The sequence below is a fragment of the Lytechinus variegatus genome, chromosome 10, assembly GCF_018143015.1.
Source record: "Lytechinus variegatus isolate NC3 chromosome 10, Lvar_3.0, whole genome shotgun sequence".
NCBI classification, from domain to species: Eukaryota; Metazoa; Echinodermata; class Echinoidea; order Temnopleuroida; family Toxopneustidae; genus Lytechinus; species Lytechinus variegatus.
In genome coordinates, this window is record NC_054749.1 from 20630950 (window position 1) to 20645607 (window position 14658).

The 14658-nt window shown below is 38.6% G+C and overlaps 1 protein-coding gene across 1 annotated transcript; it reads right to left on the reverse strand.

Moving 5' to 3' along the window:
• Window positions 1-132: 132 nt before the first annotated feature.
• On the reverse strand, window positions 133-9813 carry LOC121422649. Its single transcript, XM_041617810.1, has 6 exons — window positions 9700-9813; window positions 7476-7722; window positions 5772-5881; window positions 4070-4325; window positions 1309-3599; window positions 133-417 (listed from the first exon to the last, which is right to left on the reverse strand). Exons 1-6 carry the CDS (start codon window positions 9811-9813, stop codon window positions 199-201), a joined length of 3237 nt encoding a protein of 1078 aa, XP_041473744.1. The 3' UTR covers window positions 133-198.
• Between the last annotated feature and the right edge of the window lie 4845 nt (window positions 9814-14658).

A 14658-nucleotide genomic window follows, 5' to 3' on the forward strand; every position in this document is an offset into this window, starting at 1 on the left:
TATCAAGTTAAAGAGTACACTTTTTCTGCAGGTTGTCAACAAATAGGGGAGGGGGGCCGGGGCCGGCTCGGCCCCCTCCTGGATCCGCGCCTGAGGATCATAACTTCGGCAAGTTTTTGCCGAAATCATTGGAATCTGTCCCTTTCTGGCAGAAAAATCCTCTGTAAATGTGAAGCCTCGTATAGAGAAGTTCTATCCTCACTTGTCATTGTCGGCATTTCGTGTGCTACTAGTATTACTCTGTCGTCTCGAACGATCATAGATGAGTTTCCTGACCCTCCGATTCATCCCGAAGGCAACAAAGATGACGACCCCCTGCAAAGAATTGATGACGATGTAGATATACCAGAGGGACTGATGATGGGTGTTAGCTGCAATGAACCCAAAGCTCCACCCAAATCCAAGGAGAGCGGAGATCTATGAAGGGGTGAAATAAAGGGAAAATATCCTTTTAGGTTGCAAGTCTGTACGAGCTCCCGACGAGCTCAAATATTGAAAGTGGCTCATGTATATCGAAATCAACTACCTACAACTAGGAAGTTATATCCCGTAGAATGGAAATGTAAAAACAACGCAGAGACATGAGAGAGAGAAAGGGAGGGGTGGTAATTGCCCCCTTGTGATATTTCAAATAGTAAAGGCCTGGCCCCACTGGCCGACGGACAAAACGTACTCATAACGGATACAACGGACATGCAAAATTTCGCTCGATCCATTTTTCACCCGCTCCATAAAATGGACAAAATGGGCGAACAATGAAATCACAGTGGACGGAAGCTCGATGGATAAAGAGCGTGTGAAACCCGTATGCAAAGAGTGCGCAACGGATACATAACGTTTCCCAGAGGATGGCAAGATTCTTTTCCGTTTTACATCCCCTCTGTATCCGTGAGTGCAGTGGGACCAAGCCTTAACAAAGCAGGGGGAGAAGAGTGTAAGAAAAGGTTATAACTCTTGTATCTGTATCTGAATAGTATGTCTATTTTTCAATGTAGTAAAACTAGGGTCGCGGTAACCCCATATCAAACACACCCTGATACATACTATCCCAGTTTCAGGAGAGAGACTGTGGAGTTTTCCGGTGGTCATTTTAAATTATCAAAGGGAACATTATGTGAGTTAAAAATATTATTGAGAGATGTCCCAATAGTTTGAAATCATTACGAGGTCACATTATTAAGAACTACAAATGTGCCAATACTTATAGGGGTAGTATTAACCAGAGTGCACTTTTCCTAATTCCTACTATTACATCATGAATGAACGTCAACATTTTGACCCAAGATTTACAGATTTCGTGCTTCATACCTTCAGGTAAACAATTGCTTCCATCTGTGACTGCCTCGTGTTGCTTTTTCGGAGAGTGCTTGCCTGCCTCATGTTTTTACGAAACCCAAAAATGATCCAGCCGCACAGGATGAGGTTCATGAGAAGGCAAACTGCCATCGGTCCAAGCATCACCACGAGATTGGCACTCATTGGGTAGATCCAACAGTGTCGTGTTCCTCCGTAGTGCAGGAAGATGGCTCCAGATTTATCAGCGGAGGCGAAGTGCACAACAACGCTTCCTAAGACAACGATGGCCGGTATTCCAACGGCGTATCCATAGAAGATGTACATTCTCCTACAAACGCCATGTACATTTGAATTGGATTTTAGGGCATCGACAAGAGCACATTTCAGATTCCAGGCTAGTACGTTGGTCCAAAAGAAGGACGACAGGAAGAAGAAATGACCCAAGATTGCAATGGTTTGACAGAGAGCGGGCCACGTCGTCAAGTATGTTGTACCATACTCGATTACAACTTGGGAGAGGGTAAGAGTGATGAGGAAGTGTATCATGATTAAACCTTGGATATTCCTGAGAGAAGGAAAAGTCAAGTAAATAACCACGGTGGCCAAGAGACACATGGAGGATATCCCAAAAGCAAACTTAGAAACCAGGTACTGAGCGTGGGTGAAGTCAAAGAAAGACACATCGTCAGACCAACATAGTTTTACCGAGCCATCTTCTTGAAGGGTGTAATCGGATGGTTGAAAGATAAGTCTTTCAAAGACTAGATTGTTCTCACTTGTTATGATGAACGTACCAGGCTGTATCACACGAGACAAACAGTCTTGGAAAGGGTGGATGGCACCACAAACCATGAGAACGTGGCGAGAAGAGTAAAGGCCTGATGTTCCATTGACATCATAGATCGTCCTCTTCCTGTAAAATAGCGGTACTATGTAGCTACCATTGTACCGAACCAGGGTCAGATTACCAGATCGCAATGGCTGGAAAAGGGTGTAATCATCGTTGAATTCATCAAACGGACATACATTAATGCTACCTCTGGAGGGGATGAATGCACAACCCTCTATGAAATCAAATTGGAAGTCAGAACAAGAATCCTGTGGGGTGAATTCGATGTCGATCCAATACTGTGTCCTGATCTTGACGGCAAGGAACCCCTGGCTGTTATTGAGGGAGTAGATTTCTTTGATCAAACTTATATTGTGATCTATATCGATACCCACATAATTCAATCCAATCCCAAAATGAGCGAAAGTACCTGACATGTTGTAACAAAAAGACTTCGTGTATGTTGAGGTATAAGCGTAGGTAACGTTCCACCTTTCATACACGCACGGTGGCCAGCTCGCTGGTATTGGAATACAACGACCATCCTGATTTGAAAAGCCATCAGGGCAAGTAAACCCCAGAACCAAGTTGGATGGAAGGAATGCTACTGGTACAAAGGAGTTGTCAATAGTTACATTTTTTTCCAATAAATAAAAGATAAGTTCTGTTTGATTATTCGTTAATGTCCGAGGACATAGACTGGTAGTTTGGTTAATGGAATAATTATCATCCTGATTACACATCAAACAATACTCGTTCCAATACACAGATCCTTCAAAGTGCACACGACCAACATCTGCCTGACATAGCTCCAACAATGTGTCATTGTGAGAATTATTGTTCGCTGCACATGACCGTATAATATTATTCGGTGATATACATTCTCTGGGTGAAGGAGAACTTCCATTCTGTTCCACCAAGATACCACAGAGAATCGGCCTTTCTTCCTCTGCATTGCCATCTACATGGAGGTGACCTAAGGAAGAGTTCTGAAATACTCCATCAGACACACTGCATGTCCACAATTCCATGTATCGATTCAACGTCCAGTTAGTTCCTGTGATTTCGTTACAAGTAGCACATGCAGAGCTTCGATAGAAGATCGGAAGTCCATCCGTGCCAGCTTCGGCCACTTGCACAACTTCGACAACATCCGGATCTGGATTCTCACAAAGCATTCTAATCTCGTCATTCGACCACCAACTCGGGCAAGCACTCACGAGTAGGTAGTCGACCATTGCGTCCTTCGAGTAGTTGGTAATCATCCAGATTTGCGTGCATCGCCATAGATCGAATGCTGGGAGGTTCCTTGTTACCATCGTGGTGTTCCTGGTGTGATTGTTCAATGGAAGTACGCCGTGACAACAGTCTTCAAACCAGACGCAAACATCGTCACAATGACAGAATGTATCAAGGATTTCATCAGCTGAGATGTTTGATGAGACGTTCAACAAAGCATGTTCATCTGAAAATTCTGATAAACAAGAATAATAGGGGAGGGGGTTGAATCATCACGGGTCTGACTATCTAGAACAATACATGTATTTGCCCAATCAAAGTTCATAACAGCAAAATGCTTTCTTTTAGTTTCAACTAATTCTACTCCTATGATAACCTTGTTTACAATATTATTGCTATGTTCTTACTTTCATTTAGTTTTATCATGTTTATCAGTGAATATGTAAAAACTATTCAATTCACCTTTTGGGCTGCAAAATATGATAAGCAAATAATCCTGGAAATTTTCGAAGAAAAATATTGGTCGAGGCATTGAAAAAAAAGCTGAGTTGGAAAGGTCTAAAATTACTTCATTTTTTACAAGAAAAATACCAAAATACCGGAAATTTAAGGGGACGCGTCTCCGCCCCCCCCCCCGAGATTGCCGCCAATGCAGCTTTTGTTATATATTACTGATAAGTGGAGATAGTTACAGTGAGTACCTACCTCGAAAGAAGTATACAGCCCTGAATCCCTTTGCAGTCTCTGAACTATCCGAAGAGAAAACAATTGTCATGTAGCGATTTGTCGATGTCAGTGTATCATTAGGTATCACCTCTCCACAGAAACCACCCCATGGTCCGATTTCGGGTGCAAGATCATCTGCTCCATCGTAAACGATCACCGAATCATAGAAGCAAGTATCGTGGCTCTCGATGTTCATTTCGAGAAATAAGAGTTCTACAGTTTCTCCAACAGAAGCCTGCAATGGCGAATAATAAGAATATTTGTAAGTCAGTAATAGAATGAAAGAATGGAGGATAGCAAATGAGCACCATGAGAAAAGACAAGATATCATAACAACGATTTCGATTAAATTATGCGAAGCGACCCTTTAATGGGGAACTCGAACCCACGAATAGATTGATTTGAGAGACAATCATACACCGATTGTTTAGTGGGGATTTTTTTCCTGATTGCTAAGAAACCATGAATGCTTGTAAGCAAGCAACCAGAAGACTGACGGCTTAAGGTCCTCTCCGGAGGACCTTGTAATGAGGATTAATGCCTTACCAAAGGGCACTAAGGCACCGGCGTTCAAAGCTGGGGGCCCGGGTTCGATTCCCGGCAGAGACATTTTTCGACATCACCAATTTTTCCAAAGGGTAGATAGCTCTGGGGAACCTTGATTGAGGCTACGCCTACCATTGTTCTCTTCATCCATTTCTTTCACACTCTCTCTCTATATATATCACTCTAAAAAAAAACTCTTTTAAGAGCTAGTTTGACTGCACTTCGGAGTGCTATTTTTCTCGTTCAAATGTTAACTAGACAAATCAGCACTCCGAAGTGCAGTCACTATACACGCTCTTTAAGAGTTAAATTAGCTCTTCGTTTTTTAGAGTGTAAAGCAGGAGCGTCGATCCATTTTTCAGATTGGGGGGGCAAAATCATGAATCAATTTTCCAAAAGCGCTCGATCACACAAAACAAACTCACACACACACACACACACACATATATGCCTATATATATGTATATACACACACACACCCCCTCACACACACACACACACACACACATATATATATATATATCTCACCAGCAGATTAATGCGAGCGCGAAGCGCGAGCTGAAAATTTTGATATTTCGAAAAAAAAATTGAGTTTAATGGACGTTTTTAATAAAGAACAAGATATATATATATCCAACAAAAGATTATTGCAAGTCGAAGTGGGAGTTCTTTTGAGGTTTAGAACTGAAAACGGGACCATATTCACCTATTTAATCATGGAGAGTATGGGTTTTTGTTACAGAAATGATGCGAGTGCGAAGCGCGAGGTGAAATTTTTTATATTCCAATCTAAAAATTGGACATTTTGAGCACGATTTTAGACGAAGAACGAGTTGTGTATCTCAATTTCGCTTGCTGATTTCTGTGTAACATTACAATATTATTTTATTTTTAGCACATGCGGAATTATTGGGGGGGGGGGGCAAAACAATATGTTTGCCCCCCCAATATTTTCATTGGTGGGGCGATCGCCCCCCCTGCCCCCCATAATCGACGCCTCTGTATAAATGTATGGGTGGGCATGTGTGTGTGAGTTGCTGTGTGAGTGGATGTGTGTGTATAAAGAATGAGAAAGAAGGGGGAGGAGTACGGTAGAATATGTACATAAATTACATAAATTCATGAATACGCTAACCTGTATGTGATAGACACATTTAGTGTTGACGGGATAGTCACTTGGATAGTTGGGCGATGTCACCACTCTAGGCGCTGTCGTCAGCATAGTATTGCACCTTCCATCGCTCTCTAATGAAAAAAAATCAATAAATGACATTTGCTTAGTCTATCAAAATAAAAGAAGGCCACTATAAACGTACAGAGTCTTTGCGCCGCAGAAGCACACCGACAACCCTTCTCCAGACCAACCAAAAAGCTGCGATCTTACACAGTTTAATACTGAAACTATTGGCAAATTGACCTGTTTAGGACATGAAGACAAGAGACGAGATATCTTCTTTTCCAAAACCAGTCAACTTTCCAAGTTTCAACTACTCGTCATCTTATCCCCTTGTTCCAAACAAGTGGATTTAATAATTGTCTCTTCTTGCCCCCCCCCCAAAAAAAACACAAACAAACAAGATATATATATATATATATTGTAAGAAATGGATGAAGAGAACAATGGTAGGCGTAGCTTAAATCAAGGTTCCCCAGAGCTATCTACCCTTTGGGTAGATACCCAAAGGGTAGATAGCTCTGGGGAATCTTGATTTAAGCTACGCCTACCATTGTTCTCTTCATCCATTTCTTACAATATTTAAATAAAAAAGAGTTGCCAAAAGCTGTTGTACATGTATAACTTTACACATTTATATATATATATATATATTATATAAAGTTACACAGATAACGTGTGGTTCATCAGTACTTTGTTGATTTGCTACTCGGAGTTTCACGCAGATGCGATCTTCAGGCAACAATAAAGGCTAGTGGCCTTTATCTGCTCCTGTTTCCAGTCGAGCACTCTTAATTACAAGGATAGCATTCACCAAGTGTTTATCTGCTCCTGTTTCCAGTCGAGCACTCTTAATTACAAGGATAGCATTCACCAGGTGTTAATCTGCTCCTGTTTCCAGTCGAGTACTCTTAATTACAAGGATAGCATTCACCAAGTGTGTGTGTGCATATATATATATATATATATATATATATAATATATATATATATAATATATATATATATATATGATATATATATATATATATATATATAATATATATGTCGAATCCCAATAACTCGTCAACATGTCTTCTTGTCCCATATAATTCGATATGCCAAGTTCCAGCAACTTGTCTGTCCTAAACAGGCCGACTTTCCGAGTTCCAATAACTCGTCATCCTGTCTTCTTGTCTAAAACAGGTCAACTTGTTTGCTGAGTTCCAACAACTCGTCACACGACGTCATAATGGTCTTAACACACACACAAAAATCGACTTGCTCATTTTCAAAAACTCGTCATAATGGCTACTTGTCCTAAACAAGTCGTCTAGCTAACTTTCAACAATTCGTCTATTCTCATTCAACTTGTCTTCAAATCTCGTCATCTGGTTTTTCACTCCTAAAATGGTATCAGTGTGGTTTTTGCTCTTATTGACCCCTAATCAATTTACTATCACTATATTCTGACACCCCCAAATAGGTCTTCACTAAAAACATGAAAAATTAATTTGCATTTAAACTAGACAGGGGAAGGTTGAAGCAATTTTTTTTTGGTTTACACATTTGCATACCTTCTTAAATTGTTCTTCCCTAAACTGTCCATACTATTTTCTGGGGGTGGGGGTGGGCGGGGTTGGATTCATCATCACTGATAGGAATACAAGCATGATTGTTTTCCTACCTTGGACGAAGTCAAATGTTGCCTGATAACCTCGATGATTTATGGACCCATCTGAGGAGAAGATGACCGTCATGTAAGGGCTATGGGATAGTTTCGGTAGAACAGCTGCGGATTGACAGTAGTAACCGAGCGGAGGGTAGCCATCGTTTGGACCATCGAAGAGACCGATCCAATCATATAGACAGTCGATGTGGGTTTCGATATCGATGTCAATGAAGGTGAAGAGTACCGTGTATCCTGGCGGTGCCTGATGACGAATTTTGATGTATAAAAATCAAAGAGGTGATGTCTATGAAGAGATTAGCGAGTTATAGTGATTGCAACGGGGACGGATTCTACAACATCGAAAATTTATTGAAAATACCCGTCATATCACAGTGACCAGCTTAGAGGTCTTTGTCGAAAATTGGTGAACCGGGACTCTTCAGCGACATTTCAAGTTCTCAAATTCATTCTCACAATACACGTCACAGCAAATGCCTACGCCCTCCATATGTTCGAACATCCATTGCCTTTAATTGATTTGATACTTATTTCCCAAAACTATGAAATGAAATTCCAAATGATATAAAAAAATAGTTCTACCTTATCAAGATTTAGATGTTTATGCAGGAAAATGTTATTTTCCGTTTATTGATCGTACATGCATGTAATCTCACATCTTACATTAGTACTTCTTCCCCCCCCCCCTCCTTAACCCCATCCTTTTTTATTTTGCTGCAGGAGTGTTTCACTTCATTATTTTTTTTATTTAAGTGTTTTACTCTTTAATTTTGCTATTTGTAATGTATTAATGTATTATGGTGACCCCTTTTATAAGCATCGCTTCTGCGGGGTCTCCGAACCATCTATTTTTTTTTTCTGATAACTTTGTCAATACTGTATTATTGTACTGTTTTTTTATCCTTTTGATGGTTGAAATAAATAAATGAATTGAATTGAATTGCTAAAAAATGAGCTGATCGTCGTAAAATTCTTAGCTGACGAAACATTCCAAATCAGGGGTGGTGGAACGTATTTTCGTTTGGGGCGGGGCAAAGCCAAAAAGGGGCTTTTATATGCCAAAAAGGGCATTTTGGTGCAAACACATATTTTCACCATGAGATTATCATCTGTGAGAAGAAGTTGTGTGTTTTGTAGTAAGTTGAGCAAAGTTTTCATGAAGTGATTTCTGATTGATTAAGATACATAATTATGTTTTTATTTTTCGCGAGCGATCGAAGCGAGCGAGTGGTTTATAAAAATTTTTCAGATCTGAAGTTCTAAAATTCGTTTTTGGTCAATTATGGACCTAATTATTGTTAAAAAAGGCATCCTTGTGAGATGTTGCGAGCGCGAATCACGAGCTCAAACTTCCGGAAATTGAATTTAATAAGACATAAAAAGTATGTAATCACGATTTTTTTTAAATATTATTACCAGAAAATTGGACATTCTAGGCACTATATTATTCTAATCCAGGGACAGAATGACTACCTTGATTATCAATACGAGCGCAAAAAATTGCCAAAAATGTGTGATCATTTCCAACCTGAAAACTGGACATTCTAACTTCTAAGCATTTTTGTATGAACATGATGAGTATCTTACTAAATAATTATGATGCGAGCGCGAGCCAGGAAATTGTGATTTTCTGACCTGAAAACTGGATATTTTAAGCACTGTTTGTAACCAGGAGCGGAAAGGGTACATTAATAAACAATAATTGATGCGAACGCGAAGCAGGAGCCAAAAATGTGTGATATCCCAACCTGTAAACTGGACATTCTATGCATTTTTCTAACCATGAACAGGACGAATACCTTATAGGCCTACTAAACAATAATCAATGCGAGCAAAATTTTGTGATTTTTAAACCTAAAATGTATTATGATTCACTCCAAAATTGGTATTTATTTTTGAAAAATGCCACATTTCCTTTTTAAAAAAAAGGGCATTCGCCATTTTGAAAAAAAAAACAACCTGCACCCCTGTTCCAAATGTGTCGTTTGTCAAGAGTCCTGGACGAAACTGCTGTTTTGATTCACCCAATTCCAATGTGAATCAATCTCAATGAAAACTATGCTTTGTGTAATTATCCTATTTACAATGTCTGAGAATGAACATCTTATGCTACTTGAGTATAAGACAATTTTTGTTGTTGGTATTTTTAAGGTTGTTTTACTGAAATGTTAAAAAGCACAGTACATGTTTAGGAATTAAGGCAAATTGATTGATGTTTTACCTGAATCAGCACAGAACATCTTGTATTATCCGGGTAATTCATTGGATAACCGGGTGAAGTCACTACCCCAGGTGCTTCGGTTGTAGTCGGGTTACACGCCGGGTACTCTACCATATATGACAAAAATTATTGATAAAAACATTTTAGACCAAGAAAAAGAACTTGGGAAAAGGTTGCAAATTTCAGTACTGCATGATCAAGCTAATGCTGTTTAGGCCCGCTATAGCTTTTAAAATTTACATGACTTAGTATGAAAAATGTTAAAGGAAAGTTCACCCTGAAGAAAATTTTGTTGTAAAAAAAAATAATAATAACAAATTTTGGTGAAGGTCTTGGGAATTGGGAAAATCTATTAAAGATTAAGAAAGTCCTTAAAATTTTAAAATTTGGATTTGTGACTTCATAAACGAACAGCTGCTCCCATGTAATGAAATATGAAATGCATAAATTTGATTTTATTTAATGGTTCGTGATGACTTATTTTTGTTTTCTTTTTAGGAACTGGCGTGAAATTATTGTTATACTACCGATAGAGTAAATATCATCTACTTTTCTTCATAGAAAATTACATTTCAATGATTTGTTTTACCATATATATATGTAGGAAAGGTGCTCGCATAAAAAAAACAACATTTTATTCTTTGATTGACTTTCACCCAAGCCGACAAATATATTCTTTATAATTTTTCTGTGTTTTTTTCAATAAACTTTTTTTTGTCAGGGTGAGCTTTACCTTTAATGGGATGAAAATATTGTTAACTGGGATCGAATTATGTGCTTCATTATAGTGGTGAGTTGAGGATTGAACTCCAGGGATCGGGGCTGTTTATTCTTCACAAATTTCCTGACAAGCAACAAAAGGAGTTTAAGGTCGTCACCATAAATCCTAGTTAAAAATTACAATAGCTAAAATAAGAAATGGGAAAAAGAACAACTGATCACTCTAATGACACAATTTTGACGCCAGGGCCCTCATTTTTCATTATAAAAAGTCCAAATTTTCTTCTTAAAAATGTCTGGGGGTATTATTCCCCAAGCTCCAAAGAAAAAGAGGAAAGTCGTTCTCACTGAGACATATTTAAAAGTAATAAACCTACTCTGCATAAATAAAAGAATATTAAAATTCTTACTGATTTTCATTCTTTTCCCCATAGGTCTTATCTTCTTCCTCATTCATATCATACAGCCTCTATAAAATAATCTCATTGAAAAATCTAACTACACAAATCTAAACCATTAACTCTCTGACTTACCTCCACTCCTGTCTTGGTATAAAAAAATATGTTCAATTTCAGTTTGTGCGTAGCTTGAAAGCAAAAAGTTATTTTAAAAATCCAGAGATCATATACCAATGAAATGGTTTAAAGAACAGACACGAAAGCAAACTTCATCTATACCATTCTTACCTTTACCAAAAGCTTGATCTTCTGAACAGGCAAAAAGCAGCAAAACAAGAATAGACCACCGGAAAATTTCCATTTTGAAAATGTGAGTTGTGCCCCCAAATCGTTTCTCCTTTTAACCAATAGTTGATCCAATTATTCTTTGAAAATTATCTGTTGCCTAGCTGCATCTCACCGACGGAGAAATAGTAAGAGCTTTTCAACCTTGCCCTTGCCCATCATAGCCTCTACAATCTGCAGCAATTATAATTAACAAGCGCCTCGCTTTCAGATCCTTGGTAATTAAAGCAAAGTGCTTCTCTCCAACGTATATGATGGAAGGGGAGAAGAAAGAAAGAGAAAGTTCAATATGTGGGCAAGGACTTGGGAAGGGAGAGAGGGAAACAGAGAGAGAGAGAGAGAGAGAAAAAAAGAGGGAGACTAATAACCGACAGAGGGAGTGAGAGGGGAGACAGACGTGGGGGCAGAAAAAAAACGGAGATGGTATTTTTTTAAGATATACGATATAGTCCATTTTCTCTTTCTTTTTTTTCTTTTGATCTGTCTTTTCTCCGACACCGGTTCCAGTCCTTATAACAGCTTCACGTAATATGGCTTCAGGGAATGATAAGAAAAGAGCAGTAACGATTAAGGCATCATTGCCAATGAAATGATATTATCTATTAATGAATTATTCATTCAGTGGCGTACCGTGGGTCACGGCATTGGGGGGGGGCACCAGCAAAAATTTCGAGTCACTTAGGGAGCGCGCGAAGCGCGCTCAGTTGTCAGGTATTCTGACCTAATAGAGATATTTTAAGGACATGCAGGATATGTCACACTGATTAGATAATGCGAGCTGAAAATTTTTGATATTCAGAGCTAAAAAGGAACATTATAAGCATGTTTTTTGCAATCATGATATGTAACTGTGTCGCTAAACAAACAATGCGAGCGCGAAGCGCGAGCTTAATTTTTTTAATATATATTGAACCTAAATAGAGAAATTTTAAGGACTATATTTCAAAATCAATTTAGAGTATAAATATCTCACCACAGTCATCTAATGCTAGTGCCATTCTTTGCTGATTTTGTTAGAATTACATCTAAACACAGTCATGAAGCACCTTTTGTAGTGATTGTAATCATGATACGCATTTTACTAATCAAATACTGCAAGCGCGAAGCGCGGGATGAAAATTTAGGAAATTTAGACCTGAAGAGGGGCATTCTAAGGCTTGTTTGTATGTATTCCCTAAGACCGTATGTATTTCACTAACCAAATGATGCGAGCGCGAAGCGCGAGCTGACATTTTTTTATTTATTGACCCCAAACATGGATATTTTAAGGACTATGCTTTTTGTGAATCCATTAAGAGTATACCTATCTCACCATAGTCATCTAATGCCAGTGCCAAGCGCTTGCCGATTTTGTTACAATTACATCTAAACACATGAAGTACTTTTTGAAGTCATCATTGTAATCATGAGTATCATACGCATCTCACTAATCAAATACTGCGAGTGCGAAGCGCGAGCTGAAAATTTAGGATATTCCGACCTGAAGAGGGGCATTCTAAGGCTTGTTTGTAGGAATTCACTAAGACCCTACGTATTTCACTAGCCAAATGATGCGAGCGCGAAACGCGAAATGAACATTTTTGATATTCAGATCAGAAAAATTGACATTTTAAGAACTGATTTAAGGAGTTCATGAAGAGCAGAAATCTCACCAATTTACTAATGCGAACGTTAGCACGGACAGGAAATTTTTTATATTAAGACCTTAAAATAGGGCAATCACTTTAAGTAATCATGAAAAAGAAGAATATGTCACTACATAGTCTTAGAGCAATGATAACTCGAATTGCGAGGAAATATATTTGTGTATATTGATTGAAAACGGGAGGTTTTAGTACAATATGATTATATATCTCGTTAAACAGTCTATGCGAGCACCAGGAACAATGAAGCAAATAATGTTTCATAAAGTAATGAAAAAATGCTTCTTATGTAATATAACATACAACATAATATAATATAACATTATAATGAACAATAATCTCTTCTTTTCCCACTACGTTTCTCCTCCCTTTTCCCTCTTTTTCTCCCTTTCCCCGTTTTTTTTTGCCAGCCGATGGGGGGGGGGGGGCACGTGCCCCCATGCCCCCCGTTGTTACGCCACTGTATTCATTTATTCAAAATAAATAAATAGAATATTTCATATTTATTAATTGAATAAATATATTCATTTGCTACAATGCATCGATAGTTAATGCTATTTTTTTCTTTATAGAGTGCTTAAACCTCGGGAAATTACTGGAATTTTTGACTGACGCCTAAGTTGAGTGATTCTTTATCATGGAACATGATCACGTTGAATGTCCCTTTTGTACCCTAAAATTATGATTGAATTGGTTGGTATATGGCCACTGACTGACCAGTTTCCATTCACGTCAACTGTTTTACCACAAACTTTGAAAATATAACATTTTTATATCTCTAACACTGGCGTAAATCCGGTCCGAGCTGTGGGGATAAAAGCATATTGTCCCGAAAATTATTATTATTATTTTTTTTTTGGGGGGGGGACCCCCACACCTAAGGCTATGTATACGGGGGATATAACCGTGTACATAATCTCTTTTCAGTTAAGGGCCTCTAAGGATGTTTTTCAATAGCTATGATTGTTGTGTTATTAACTACTGAACTACATTTAATTCCAAACGCGTGAGAGTGAAACGAGCGAGCGAGCAAATTTTCAGCAGTTGGAAGACATGACCAAAATCGTCTTTCATGAGGTGTGATTATTGGATAATGTGGCGAATGAGCATAGCGAGCGAGCGAGCAACTTTTCAGTAGGTGGAAGAAATAATGTTGCCCCAAGCCTCTTTCAGTGGTGTGTATAATTATCACAGCACGAGTTATATGCACAGGGGTATATAACTGCGTGCATAATACTACCATCTTTCACTTGAAGGACTATCACAATAATGACTATTGTAATGGATTTGTTGTGACGTAAACTACTGTATTACAGTCAATATCCAAATGTGAGCGAGCGAAGCGAGCGAGCAAATTTCCATAGTTGGAAGAAACCGAAACAGAATGATTAATAAATCGTCTTTCAAGGAAGTGTAATAGGGGAGATATTGCGGCATAAGCGTAGATAGCGAGCCTTAAAAAAGTTGCTTCAGTCGTTTAAAATAATATGCATCAAGTGCAGAGGATAATAAGGGTTTATTATCAATAACGTAAACTATAGAAGGATATGAACAAGCAGGCGCGCCGGAACACTTTCAGATTTGGGGGGGGGGGGGCAAAATCCCGAAGGGGGCAAAATATTTTTGCATGAGATACGGAAGCGATCGAGCGGGAGGTGTGTGACCCCCCACGGTAAGAACTTTGTATAAAAATTGAGTGTTGCGTTTCTATGAGCATTCAAAAATAAATTTCTTGAGAGTTCTTTTTGCTCCTACTGTTTCCTCCCTTCTGACCCAGACTGGTGTTTCTTCATGATCAGGGTCGCAGTTCCAGAAAATTACGAGCCTTATTGCAAACTCAATTGTTTCAAACC

Excerpts from the sequence above, each read along its gene's own strand:
- LOC121422649 (XM_041617810.1), bottom strand. The coding sequence starts at position 9,813 with ATGGTAGAGTACCCGGCGTGTAACCCGACTACAACCGAAGCACCTGGG. Across the intron at positions 4,326-5,771 it reads AATGTGTCTATCACATACAG|GCTTCTGTTGGAGAAACTGT; the intron begins GTTAGCGTATTC and ends TCGCCATTGCAG. Across the intron at positions 418-1,308 it reads AAGCAATTGTTTACCTGAAG|ATCTCCGCTCTCCTTGGATT; the intron begins GTATGAAGCACG and ends ACCCCTTCATAG.